At 38.0% G+C, this 13235-nt stretch overlaps 1 protein-coding gene across 1 annotated transcript; it reads right to left on the bottom strand.

Moving 5' to 3' along the window:
* Positions 1 to 8618: 8618 nt before the first annotated feature.
* LOC100346130 (olfactory receptor 4K3) lies at positions 8619 to 9566 on the bottom strand. Its single transcript, XM_002717849.2, has one exon. The coding sequence runs from the start codon at positions 9564 to 9566 to the stop codon at positions 8619 to 8621; it is 948 nt and encodes a 315-aa protein (XP_002717895.2).
* Positions 9567 to 13235: the final 3669 nt, after the last annotated feature.

The raw sequence follows: 13235 nt of genomic DNA, 5'->3' as shown, positions 1-13235 counted from the left end.
AAAGATCTATTTTCAGTTTATTCTATACTCATAAGGTTAACCATATACTAAGTGAAGAATTAAACAAATAGTATGGAAAAAAAAACCCACTAGAGTAGAGACCAGAGCTGTAAACAGTTACCAAATCACTGGGGCCGGCGCTGTAGCATAGCAGGTAAAGCCGCCGCCTGCAGTGCCTGCATCCCATATGGATGCCAGTTCTAGTCCTGGCTGGCTCCTGGCTTCCGACTGGCTCAGCTCCGGCCATTGCGACCAGTTGAGGAATGAACCAGTGGATGGAAGACCTCTCTCTCTCTCTCTCTCTCTCTCTCTCTGCCTCTCCTTCTCTTTGTGTATAACTAACTCTGACTTTCAAATAAATAAATAAATAAGTCTTTAAAAAAAATCAATGACCAAATCTCAAAATGTCTATTTCATTTCAATACATTACATTTTGGGTATTCAATTAAGTTAACCCAGATCACAAAAAGCATATCATATTTGTCTTTTTGGGACTGGTTTATTTCACTAAGTATAATGTTTCCAGTTGCATCCATTTTGTCTAATGGATTTCCAAAAATGGAAAACAAATATTTAATCTCTACATAGGAATTTCTGACAGTAGAGCCTATTCCTAGGAAATCGGTGAAGCACTAAAGTCCACCCTCATAGCCTCCAGCACAGAATTTCGTTAAGATTTCTACAATGAAACCATATCACATTAGCCCTTTCTTAACTCGTTACACATCCAAATGTCCGAAGCTGGCTTTCATATTTGTGCTACTCTTACTCTTCCTCAGCCTGCATGGTTCATGGTTAACTGTAGAGTGCTCATCATCAAAGAAGGAGCAAAAATCATGGTACAGGGAGAAGACTGGAGAGAAGTACAAGAAGAAAAGGGCATTCAGTAGAAAATATACGCAGCTAATAACATAGTCACAATTTAAATTCCACCTGCTTTCTTGCCCATCATGCCATACATTTCATTAAAGATTCTCCTATTTCTAAAGAATATATTGACTTTATCTATGTCTCTCCATCTCAGCTGCCATCTCCCTAGACCAGCTGGTCTACCAACATGGTTGTATACAAACTGCACAGCGCTACTTAAAGAGCAACACATAGGTGGCTGCTTAGCCAGTGCTAGCACAAAAACCTGCTCATTGGCCTTCCTATCTTTTCCCTTATTATTCCTCACCTGCAATTTATTTCTACATAAGTGCAAAAAACTTCTTAAAACATAAATATGGGCATGAGGATGAATGGGGCTTGGGTTGAATTCTTAACCTGTGGCTCACCAACTCTCAAAAGGTCTGTGGAGGTCTGGTGAATTTAGATCGAAGAATTACACATTTATTATTTCCTGGCCTCTAATTAAAATGCAACATTTCTTTCAATTATGAATGTACACAGTATCGTCAGTACTAGTGATTTGTCATCATATATGTTTTTATACAAAGTATTGTTAATGATTATCATGATCTTAAAATGACTTTAGCTATTACATTGTCACTAGATCTTATTCAATGCATTAGTAAAACACCTATATTAATCACAGTTTAAAATATTTGTATAACTATACTGCAGTGTAAAAGCTTTTCTTTGTGCTACTACGTATTTTATCTTTTGTATTTGAGGTATTACGCTGAGGAGGAGATTTTAGGCTTCCCTAGACTTCCAAAGGGGTCTGCGATGCACTTGTGTGTGCATTCCCATGCACTCACACCGACAACTGAGAGCTTCTGCAGTGGCGCTGAGCCCATCCTCGAAGTCAGACAGCTTGTGGAAATAATGGGGGAGCGTGAGTAACGGAGGGCCCACTGCGAGCAGTTAGTCATCTCTTACCTAGTGTGATACCTTCTACAGACTTCTCAGGTGATTGGATGAGAAAGTTGAGTTTTATTTATTTTTCTCTCTGGTGGATTTGGAGCTAGAGAAGAAAAGTCATTCTTGCTTTTTCTTGTTTCCTTTCATCCCTTCTGTATAACTGAATGTGCCTGCTTAACCCATATACTGACTGCTGGACTCTACAGAGAGCCCATTTGCAGCTATTAGCCCAACAATGTCCGAATCTTCTGGAATCTTCTTTTTACCTCCTACACTCTTCTCTCCCCCATCACCTTGCACCTTGAAGCTCTTCCAGAATCTCTCCTCCCGTGCCCTGAAATGACCTGGAGTGACTATTAATGCATCGTCCCCTGCTTCCAGATTTTTGCGTTTTCACAGAGGGAATGATGTGGCAGTTTCTAGAAGTCTACAGTGAAGGGGACAGACAGCTGGAGGGGTGCAGGGAGGATTACAGAAGAGATCTGGCATCACTGCTGAGACATGAACTGCATAGCATTTGTTTCTCCAAGGATGGATTATTGTGACTGATGCTAGACTTAATGTTCCTCAAAAATATCTTGTATTTGTTTATTCTGAAATACGTATTAGCAAAAGTTTGTAATGTGATAGGTATCATTTTATGAATCACAGAAGAAAACAGCAGTGGGGTTGGAAAATACACAACAGCAAATTATTACAGAGTGTAACTGGATTCTGCCTTCCTTTTCAGCATTATTTTGAATTCCTCTCCCCCTTGAATAAATAGTTATTCTTTCAATGCACACACAGAGGAGGTCTTTCCAGTTTTGTGTGTTTTATTCTACTTCTTTCATTAGTGATCTGTAATTTTCATTGTCGAGGTCCTTCACATTCTGGTTAAATTTATCCCAAGGTATTTAATTCTTATACCCATTTAGAAAGTAATTATTCTTATAAGTTCTTTCTCACTGAGACCATTATTGTTGGGATATAAAATGCTACGGAGTTTTGTGTGTTGATTTTGTGTAACGAAACTTTGCTGAACTCATCGATTCTAACCATGCCTTGGCAGAACCTTTTGTTTTCTATGTAAAATTATGTCATCTACAAACAGGAACAGCTTAATTTTCCCCCTTCTGGTCTTTGAAATTTTCTTTTATCAGGGAGAACAGAAGCCTAAGAAATAGGTGTCAACTTTATTGGAACCAACATATCAGACAATTTTTTCTCAAAAAATTTATCCTTGTTTTCTGGAATAAAGCCCATCAACTCCCCTGCACCTCAGGTATCTCCCATAGCTTCATAAAAGGATCTCAACACAAATACCTTCATGGTGATTAACTTTTTTGACAGGAGCATTTGATTTTCTCTGAAACTTTCCAAGTCTCAATGTTTCTGTGATTACTATGATATTCTATATTCTTAGAACGGTGTCACAACAATAAGGGGGTATGAAAAAGGACATTAATTTAGAAAAAGATAATTGTTTCAAATAGTGTCACAAGTCACTGCTTGTAACTGTCCTCTGAGACAAATACTATGGAAGATACTAAAAACAAAATGAAGTGGCAAACAAATAAGCAAGAAGAAGAAAATAACAAAAACAAGTGAAAGTAAAGATGGGTCTCAAGAGGCTTATCACTTACAAGAAGATTTTAAGAGCTGTCTAGGTAACAGTATAACACTGTGTAAGAGTGATGCAGGATGTACCAATGCCATCTCACCAGTCCAATAGATGAATTTCAGTTCACAATTGATCATAATGAAAGGACTAAGAGTCAAAGGGATCACATAAACAAGTCTAGTGCCTGCTAATACTAACCGATAGAATAAATAAAGGGAAGAGCGATCCAACATGGGAAGCGAGATACACAGCAGACCCATAGAATGGCAGATGTCCTAAACAGTACTCTGGCCTCAGAATCAGCCCTAAAGGCATTTGGATCCAGCTGAAAAGCCCATGAGAGTATTTCAGGCATGGAAAGCCAAGACACTCCGACAAAAAAAAAAAAAAAAAAAAAACTAAATGAAAGATCTCTATGAGTGAGATCCCAGTGGAAAGAACAGGTCTTCAAAGAAGGAGGTACCTTTCTCTGAACGGAGGAGAGAACTTCCACTTTGACTATGACCTTGTCTAAATAAGATCAGAGTCAGTGAACTCAAAAGGCTTCCATAGCCTTGGAAACTCATGACTGGAGCATAGGGAGATTAGTGATGCCATAAACAGGAGTGTCAATTTGTAAAGTCAACAACAGGAGCCACTGTGCACTTACTCCTCATGTAGGATCTCTGTCCTTAATGTGCTGTACATTGAGATTTAATGCTATAACGAGTACTCAAACAGTATTTTTCACTTTGTGTTTGTATGTGGGTGCAAGCTGTTGAAATCTTTACTTAATGTATACTAAACTGTTCTTCTGTATAAATAGAAAATTGAAAATGAATCGTGATATTAATGGAAGGGTAGAGAAAGCAGGAAAGGGGAGGGTTGCGGGTGGGAGGGAAGTCATTGCGGGGTGGGGGGAAAGCCAATGTAGTCCATAAGCTGTACTTTGGAAATTTATATTCATTAAATAAAAGTTAAAAAAAAGAATAAATAAACTTTAAAACAAAACAAAAAGAGTGATGCAGGAAACCAGAAAATATTAACTCTGACAAAAAAGTAGAGAAGTCAACAAAATAACCGAAGGGGCTTCTTTCTAGGAGTGGGAGCTTAAATTAAACTTTGATGGGTGATGTAGTACAATCGTACCAGGTCTTCGTCCTAAAACACCCCAGAAGCACAGGCAGTCAAAGCAAAAATTAACATTTGGGATTGCATCAAATTGAGAAGTTTCTGTACTGCAAAAGAAACAGTCAGGAAAGTGAAGAGGCATCCGACAGAATGGGAAAATATATTTGCAAACTATGCTACAGATAAAGGGTTGATCACCAGAATCTACAAAGAAATCAAGAAACTCCACAACATCAAAACAAACAACCCACTTAAGAGATGGGCCAAGGACCTCAATAGACATTTTACAAAAGAGGAAATCCAAATGGCCAACAGACACATGAAAAAATGTTCAAGGTCACTAGCAATCAGGGAAATGCAAATCAAAACCACAATGAGGTTTCACCTCACCCCGGTTAGAATGGCTCACATTCAGAAATCTACCAACAATAGATGCTGGAGAGGATGTGGGGGAAAAGGGACACTAACCCACTGTTGGTGGGAATGCAAATTGGTTAAGCCACTGTGGAAGGCAGTCTGGAGATTCCTCAGAAACCTGAATATAACCCTACCATTCAACCCAGCCATCCCACTCCTTGGAATTTACCCAAAGGAAATTAAATTGGCAAACAAACAAGCGGTCTGCACCTTAAGGTTTATTGCAGCTCAATTCACAATAGCGAAGACCTGGAATCAACCCAAATGCCCATCAACAGTAGACTAAATAAAGAAATTATGGGACATGTACTCTATAGAATACTATACAGCAGTCAAAAACAACGAAACCCGGTCATTTGCAACAAGATGGAGGAATTTGGAAAACATCATGCTGAGTGAATTAAGCCAGTCCCAAAGGGACAAATATCATATGTTCTCCCTGATCGGTGACAACTAAAACCATTGAAATTTTTTGAAACAAATACTGCAACACTTTGTAAACAGGTTTTCTGGAAGAAAAGTGAGCAAAGTGCTAGATGACCAGGGACAAACAGCATGTCAAACAATTTTTTTCTTTGTGTGGTGCCCTTCAATGAATTTTCATTGCTCCCAAGCTACATCTCAGGAGGAAGACCGCCTTGCTGATTGTGGATTTGCTGCTGGGACAGAAATAAGGATACAGGGACCTTGATGCTATAGTTTGGTACAAAGGAATCAGTACTTGAAACTCTTCCTGTCTAAAACAAATCTCAATTTTGTTTTACCTATGTTTACAGTGAATTTTTATTACATATTTTTACATCTCTGCAGTTACTCCTGGTTTCATTTACTGGACCACAATCAGAGATCAATTTGTGAAGTTAATCAAAGCTCAGTGAAGGACAAAATTAAATATCCTTAGAACCACTCCATGGACAATTTTCATTAGGCCAATGACTCTTGGAGGTGAAGATATGGCAACATGACATTAGGTTCAGTATCTCCTTATCTTTCACAATGAATAGTTGGTACTAAGTGTCAGGCTTCTTTTCCATGGCTTTGATAATCAAATATTAAAGAGCATGCTCAGATAAGTGGTCATGTATAGAGAATATAAAGCAGGAATGAGAGAACCCTATCATTGGAAGGATTAGGCTGGTGCTTATGCCACCTATTCAGACTTTGGAGTTGGCTTTTCTGTGATGTCTTTGGAATTAATTCCCTATGTTTTATATTTCCTCTGTATCTAAAGCTTGGAACTGATGGTCTTATTTGAAAGTGCATGCAAATTTTCATATTTGTACCTGTGACATTTTTTGGTTATAGTTCTATCAAATGGCCAAGCAGGCATATTAACAATCTTTATTTAAAAAACATTGCATTCTTCACCCATATACTATTGATCAGAATGAAATAGGAACAACACAACTTAGAGACTTGGTCTCACTAGCCGAGTTGAACAAGTGGAAGAATATATCTATAATGCTTAGAGTTAAATAAACAAGCAAATAAAATTTTTATTTTTATTAACATTAATTTATTAGTAGATGTCTGCAATGATCATTAAATACATTTGTAAATTTAACTGGCTGATTCCATCACAAAAATGCACTATTTGAATTACTAAATACAATGACTTTTCAGGTAAGTTTAAAGAAATAACACTGCTGCAATTTGGTTTTACAAGTTTAATATACAGATATTATTGAATGAATATGGGAAATTAGGTATTAATTTCTTGATGATTAGTAAATATTTGTGATCTTTCCACCTATAACCTGCTATTTACTTTCCTACTTAGTGCCATTCATTCACTTCATCTTGTTGCCTGTATATTTATCTATTAGTTAATGGATCTTTCTATTTGACTCCTTAAAATATATCCATCAGTCATCTACATATCTTATTGTCTTTATACCTGACTACAACAATATTACATAAGATATTATGTACATTTTGACAATGAGAAGTAACTAATAATTTTTACAATAGTTCAGTTTTAGGCACTAAGCCTTTCTCTTATGTGTGTGTCTCAGCACGATAATGACCAAGATGCTCATAAAGGTCACCTCAATAAAGACAGAGAAAGAGCCAGAGGGCATTCTAGGCTAGACTCTGCCATTAATCAGCTGTTTGAACTTGGGAAAGTAACATTGTTCACTCGTTCTTGACTTAACCAGCTGTAAAATAGATTTGACTTGGCCGGCGCCGCGGCTCACTAGGCTAATCCTCTGCCTAGCGGCGCCGGCACACCGGGTTCTACTCCCGGTCGGGGCGCCGGATTCTGTCCCGGTTGCCCCTCTTCCAGGCCAGCTCTCTGCTGTGGCCAGGGAGTGCAGTGGAGGATGGCCCAGGTGCTTGGGCCCTGCACCCCATGGGAGACCAGGAAAAGCACCTGGCTCCTGGCTCCTGCCATCGGATCAGCGCGGTGCGCCGGCTGCAGCGCGCTGGCCGCGGCGGCCATTGGAGGGTGAACCAACGGCAAAAGGAAGACCTTTCTCTCTGTCTCTCTCTCTCACTGTCCACTCTGCCTGTCAAAAAAAAAAATAGATTTGACTTAATGATTTCTATCTCCCCCAAACTCCAGCTGCATCAAATATTTGAAGAACTATTGTTCATGGGGTCATAATGTTAAGTACCATATTTAATCAGGGGTAAATGGCTCACACTCATTAGGAGTTCACTATCTACTAGGTTGTTTAGAGTACAAATGATGTAATAAACATCATGGCACCATAATAATTTGTTACTGCTTAGAAAACAAATATAGTATTTGTAGATGAACAACGTAGATGCTGCCTCTAATTATTATGCTTTTGAAAATGCTACTATATCCTTGGTCTTAGATTCATGATTTTGTAGAAAATAATTGTAGGTGGAATTTGTGGTACATAACTGTAGGATCTTTTGAATGTTCAATAGTTAGGACTGTAAGAATTTTCCTGATTTGCTGTGCTGTTTAAAACTGTGAATTCCCTTCTAGATAATGTATAGATTGAAGATAAATAAGATACCTTCTTATTCTTAGCAAAGATAAATTACAAATATAATATATAATAGCTGTTTTTACTTCTCAAGAATTCTCCATTTATTCCCGACTTTTGAACTTTAAAAAAAAACTATTCATCAAAACCTTGTCACCAATAGACTTCTTTTGTTACTTAAGTGTCAAGGGTAACACTAGGCATGGGTACTTTCACAATTGTCACTTTTTAAGTGATTATAAAGTAAATTCACTGCAGGTCACCACAAAATTTAAGGAAAAATGAGAAAGGAAGGAAGAAGGAGGGTGGGAAGGAGGGAGAGGGGAGAAGGGTGGAGAGGTTCATTGTGTTCTTACAAATGCGCATCTGAAGTGCATGAAACCTGTTCCTTTTATATAAATAAATGATGAATTTTAAAAACATGGAAGGTCAAAGTAAGGAATACCTAAATACTTAGATCTGACAAAAACTGAGTATTCTAAAATGTGAGTCCTTGCACTCTAAAATGTTGAGTGTTTGTTTGATGATGCCCTGTGGTAAATGTTATGTCATGTAAGGAACAATTATTATGCCCAGAACATAGTTACTGCTACAACTGATTACAGAAATAGTTTTGTGAACTAATCGATTTCTCATAATAGTGTCAATAATGTTCATCAACTAAATAAGGAAAATAAATGCTGAACAAGTACTTGTGTTCCATTTTTATGTGAGAGAAATTAAGGAGTTTGAACAGTCTTCCTAGACTTAAACATACGGCTACTTAGTTTCCTCATGGAATCCTTGACATCTTTATTTCTAAGAGTATAGATCACTGGATTCAAGAGGGGAGTGAATATGGTATAAAATACTGAGAGCACTTTATCTATGGGGAAGTCTGTAAAAGGCCACACATAGATGAAAATGCATGGACCAAAGAAAAGGGTTACAACAGTGAAATGGGCACTGCAGGTGGAGAGGGCTTTGGAGGACCTGCCAGAAGAACGCTGCCTAACGGTGACCAGAATGATAGTGTAGGAGATTACCAAAAGGATGAAGCACACCAGGGCAATCATGCCACTGGTTGAGATCATGAACACCCCCAGAATGTATGTGTCTATGCAAGCAAGTTTAATCACCAAAGGGAGGTCACAAAAGAAGCTGTCTACTTCATTGGGTCCACAGAAAGGCAAATTCACAGTAAATGCCAGCTGACTCAGAGCATGGAAAATGCCAACAACCCAGGAAAGTATCACAAGCCCAATGCACGTTCTCTGACTCATGATGGTCAGGTAACGCAGGGGCTTGCATATAGCCACATACCTGTCAAAAGACATGGCGATCAGCAGTACAATCTCTGCACCTCCTAGGAGGTGTAAGAAGAATATCTGGGTTATGCAGCCTTCGAAAGAGATGGCTTTGTGCTCACTGAGGAAGTCTGCAATCATTTTGGGAGTGGCAAATGAGGCCAGGGACATATCAATGAAGGAGAGATTGCCAAGCAGGAAATACATGGGGGAGTGAAGGCGAGGCTCCAACATGATGGTCAGCACAATAAGGAGGTTTCCAAGCACGGTGGCTGCATAGATGATGGAGAAAAACAGGAAGCAGAAGATCTGGAGTTCTGAAGAACTGGACAGACCCCTTAGTATGAATTCGGTCACAACTGACTCATTGCTCCAGGCCATTCACTGTGATTTCCAGAAGAACCTTAACATTTCCAGATGGTCAGAAAACTAGGACAAAATACAGCAATAAACACACAGTGAGGATTCTTTTTATGATGGAACAGTTTAGTTTCTTGTTGGATTCCTGCCCAACTTAATAGTGACCAAATATTTCCCCAGGGGCCTTTCCAGATACATCAAATGATTAAATTAAAGATGAATTCTTATGACAGCAATTTGTCTTATAAGATGCAAATATTCATAAAAATTAAAATTAAGGCATTCAATATTTATTCTTCAGTTTATTAAATACTTTTTAAATTTCACAGTAAACCTCCAAAAGATTTTCAAAGCAAAAGAAGCAGTAATCTTTCTAAAACATCATGATGAATAAAAAATGGGTATGAGGAATGACCGAGAATCATGATCATTAGTAGGAGCACATCGGTGGACAGGAATGTGGGTACTGGCCCTTGCAGTGGCTAGGGAAAAGTGACAGAATATGAGGGGAGGGAAAAGGTGCTCCAAGAAACAGCTGCTTCAGTTTTCTTTTGGCGATTATTCAGAGTAACAACAAAATAGACTCTGATTCTTAGTTTTTCATTTCAATAGTAATGCAGATATCATAAAGATCATTTTAATGTCCATAATGCCGTACATTTTTCAAAGGTAAAGAACAGGCTGTGGTGAGAGCCTGAAGGACTCAGACATCTCAAAGTATACTTTAAATAGAAAGACTTGGCCACGCTGCCTGTAGTCAGACACTTTTTGACTGGTGGAATTTCTGGCTTTCACCTCAGTGGTTTGAAACTGAAAACTCTTCGTGTTTACAGAGTCGTCATCAAACAATTATGAGATAGGTTCACACAGAGACACAATAAGGTGATTATGAACCTACAAAGACTTGCACAAGGTTACAGGCCTCAAAAGTTTAACTGAACTGATCAGAGAAACTCTTTCCTTGCAATCTGAGATTTTGCAAAGTGCACTCCGAGCTGATTGAAATGATATGTACCTAAAACTCATGGAAAAGTTTAATTATGCTTCTAAACCAAGGTTCTGCTTTTCTCTTTTCTTTCTCAGAACCCCACTGTAAGTACATATTCTTAACAAACTGTTCCATGATGGAACCCAATTTACATGTGCAACTACCTATTTTTTTTAATTCTAAAGTTGATTTCCTTTCTTTTACTCCACATTGTTCTTATGTCTTTACACATTCCAGAATCTCTTAAGTATGTGCATCGCCTACCTGATATTAGAACAGATGTCTCCAGCACGGTTCTCACTTAGGTTGGTGTGCAAGGAATAGAAGTGGCCTTTCCCTCAGAAAGTGTAGGTTTAAAATCTTGTCCAAGAAGGATGTAACTGGATAATTTACCAGATCAATCAGTGATTCTGGTTCTTCATATGTAAAAAAAAATAGGTTGATCTGATGACCTCAAAAACTTTCCCACACACATGTAATATTCTGATACTCAGCTGGCTTTGGAAAGTTATCGCAGCTCCTCCAGCGTGAATAAAAGCTGAATTTTATGCCTAATTTATGGAAAAGGAGATTCAGTGTCCTTACAATCTTTGTATTTATAGCATCTACAGCCACGTGATTTCATTCAATGAATTACAAAAAAGGCATAGAAAGACCAGCCATGGCTTGGGGGAATGAACAGATGTTCAAGCTGCAGTGGGAGTTATTAAACCATTCATGTTGGTTGATGCTTTAAGATGAATTACAAAATTAAAAAAGAATTCCAGAATGTGTGATTGCTTTTAAGTGTTTCATGTTCATTGCTATTGTTGTGGGATAGAGAAGATGTAAGGAACAATACTTCTCTTGGACACAGCAAAGATGAGAGAAGTAGAATCTATGCTTTGAGAGGTTGTATATGTTATCTCTCACTGCATCCATTAATAACTGAGGATACAGCTCATGTCTTTTCATTTGGAGAAAAATTCATACAGTAAGTAAGAGAATGAATATCCGAGACTTTAAACTTTGTAACTTTCACATGAATAATTGTGGACTAAGGAAAAAAGGAAAGTGAGAAATTTGAAAAAAAATACAGTTTATAAATTCTGGCCATATAAAGAATTTTAAATGATCATGTAATCTTTAATATCTCTGCTAAAGTCATATTAATAACCAAAAACATTTAGATGCTAATCATACTTGAATATGTCTCTATTAACAAGAATTTTTTAAGGAGCTTATTAACACATTAGATTTCAGAGTCACTGGAAATGCAACTACTACACATAATTACTGTAACACAATTATCATGAATTCTAATATTAATGTAATATTACTGCAAACAGAATGGATTCCGTGTAGCTCATAGGTTCAATTCTAAGAATATGATTCTTCCCTTCCTCTCTCCCTCCCTCCATTCATCTCATTCCCCTTTCTTCCATCCTTTCTTCTTTTCTTGTTTAATTTTTGAGAAAACATATTTTTAACGTACATTTAGTCCAAACCTTAGTGCTCCACAAATAAAGAGCTCAACAATAAGAAAAATATCATAGTAAAAAAAATCATAGTTCATCAGAAATATAGTTAAGGGCTATAAATAATAACCAAATGAAAAGCTGTCCATTTCACTCATATACAGCAATTTTTAAAATGCTCACATATCAGTAAAACTAGTGTAGGCTAGCATTCTTTTTTTTAGCTTTCTTTTTTATTTATTTATTTATTTTTTATTTTTGGCAGGCAGAGTGGACAGTGAGAGAGAGAGACAGGTGAGAAAGGTCTTCCTTTGCCGTTGGTTCACCCTCCAATGGCCACCGCGGCCGGGGTGCTGCGGCCGGCGCACTGCGCTGATCCGATGGCAGGAGCGAGGTGCTTCTCCTGGTCTCCCATGGGGTGCAGGGCCCAAGCACCTGGGCCATCCTCCTCTGCACTCTCTGGCCACAGCAGAAAGCTGGCCTGGAAGAGGGGCAACCGGGACAGAATCCGGCGCCCTGACCAGGACTAGAACCCGGTGTGCCGGTGCCGCAAGGCAGAGGATTAGCCTAGTGAGCCACGGTGCCGGCCTAGGCTAGCATTCTTAAACATTGGTTTGACAAAGTTATAAAATGAAGTTTGACAGAACTATATTTGCAACAATACTGATACACACAGATACTTCTTCCTTTTTTATTTTTGTTTTTAGATTTTTAAAATAATTTCGCTCTAAGATATGAGTAAGAACGTGCAGTATTTGTCTTCCAGTGTCTGGCTTATTTCACTCAACATGTTGCATCCATTTTGATGTTTTGATTTTGCTGCCTGTGTATTGGGGTTTCTTATCTGCAGTCATCATCTACACCAGTACCTTGAAGCTTTTTCCCTGCTTTTTCTTCCAGCAACTCATAGCCCCATGTCTTAAATTTAGGTCTTGATCCAACTTGTGTTGATTTTTTTTAATATGGTGAGAGGTAGGGATCTAATTTTTATTCTTGTACATATATGCATTCAGATTTGCAAACACCATTTATTTTAATATTTATATTGTGCTCAGCTCATACCCACATGTTGGGGATATTGTAATGAAACATCTTCAGTGACTCTCAGGATTGTAGGCCTGAATTTATATCACAATACATACTATTACATTACACTGAGTATATTATCACAGTATTATTATTACGTGAAATTAGTCGATTTCATTTGTAACAAGAGAAATAAAACAAGGCATTGGTATATTAATA

The sequence above is a fragment of the Oryctolagus cuniculus genome, chromosome 12 (assembly GCF_051225735.1).
Source record: "Oryctolagus cuniculus isolate XC-2025 breed Fujian yellow rabbit chromosome 12, ASM5122573v1, whole genome shotgun sequence".
Lineage (NCBI taxonomy): Eukaryota > Metazoa > Chordata > Mammalia > Lagomorpha > Leporidae > Oryctolagus > Oryctolagus cuniculus.
This window is presented reverse-complemented; position numbering and strand designations above follow the sequence as displayed.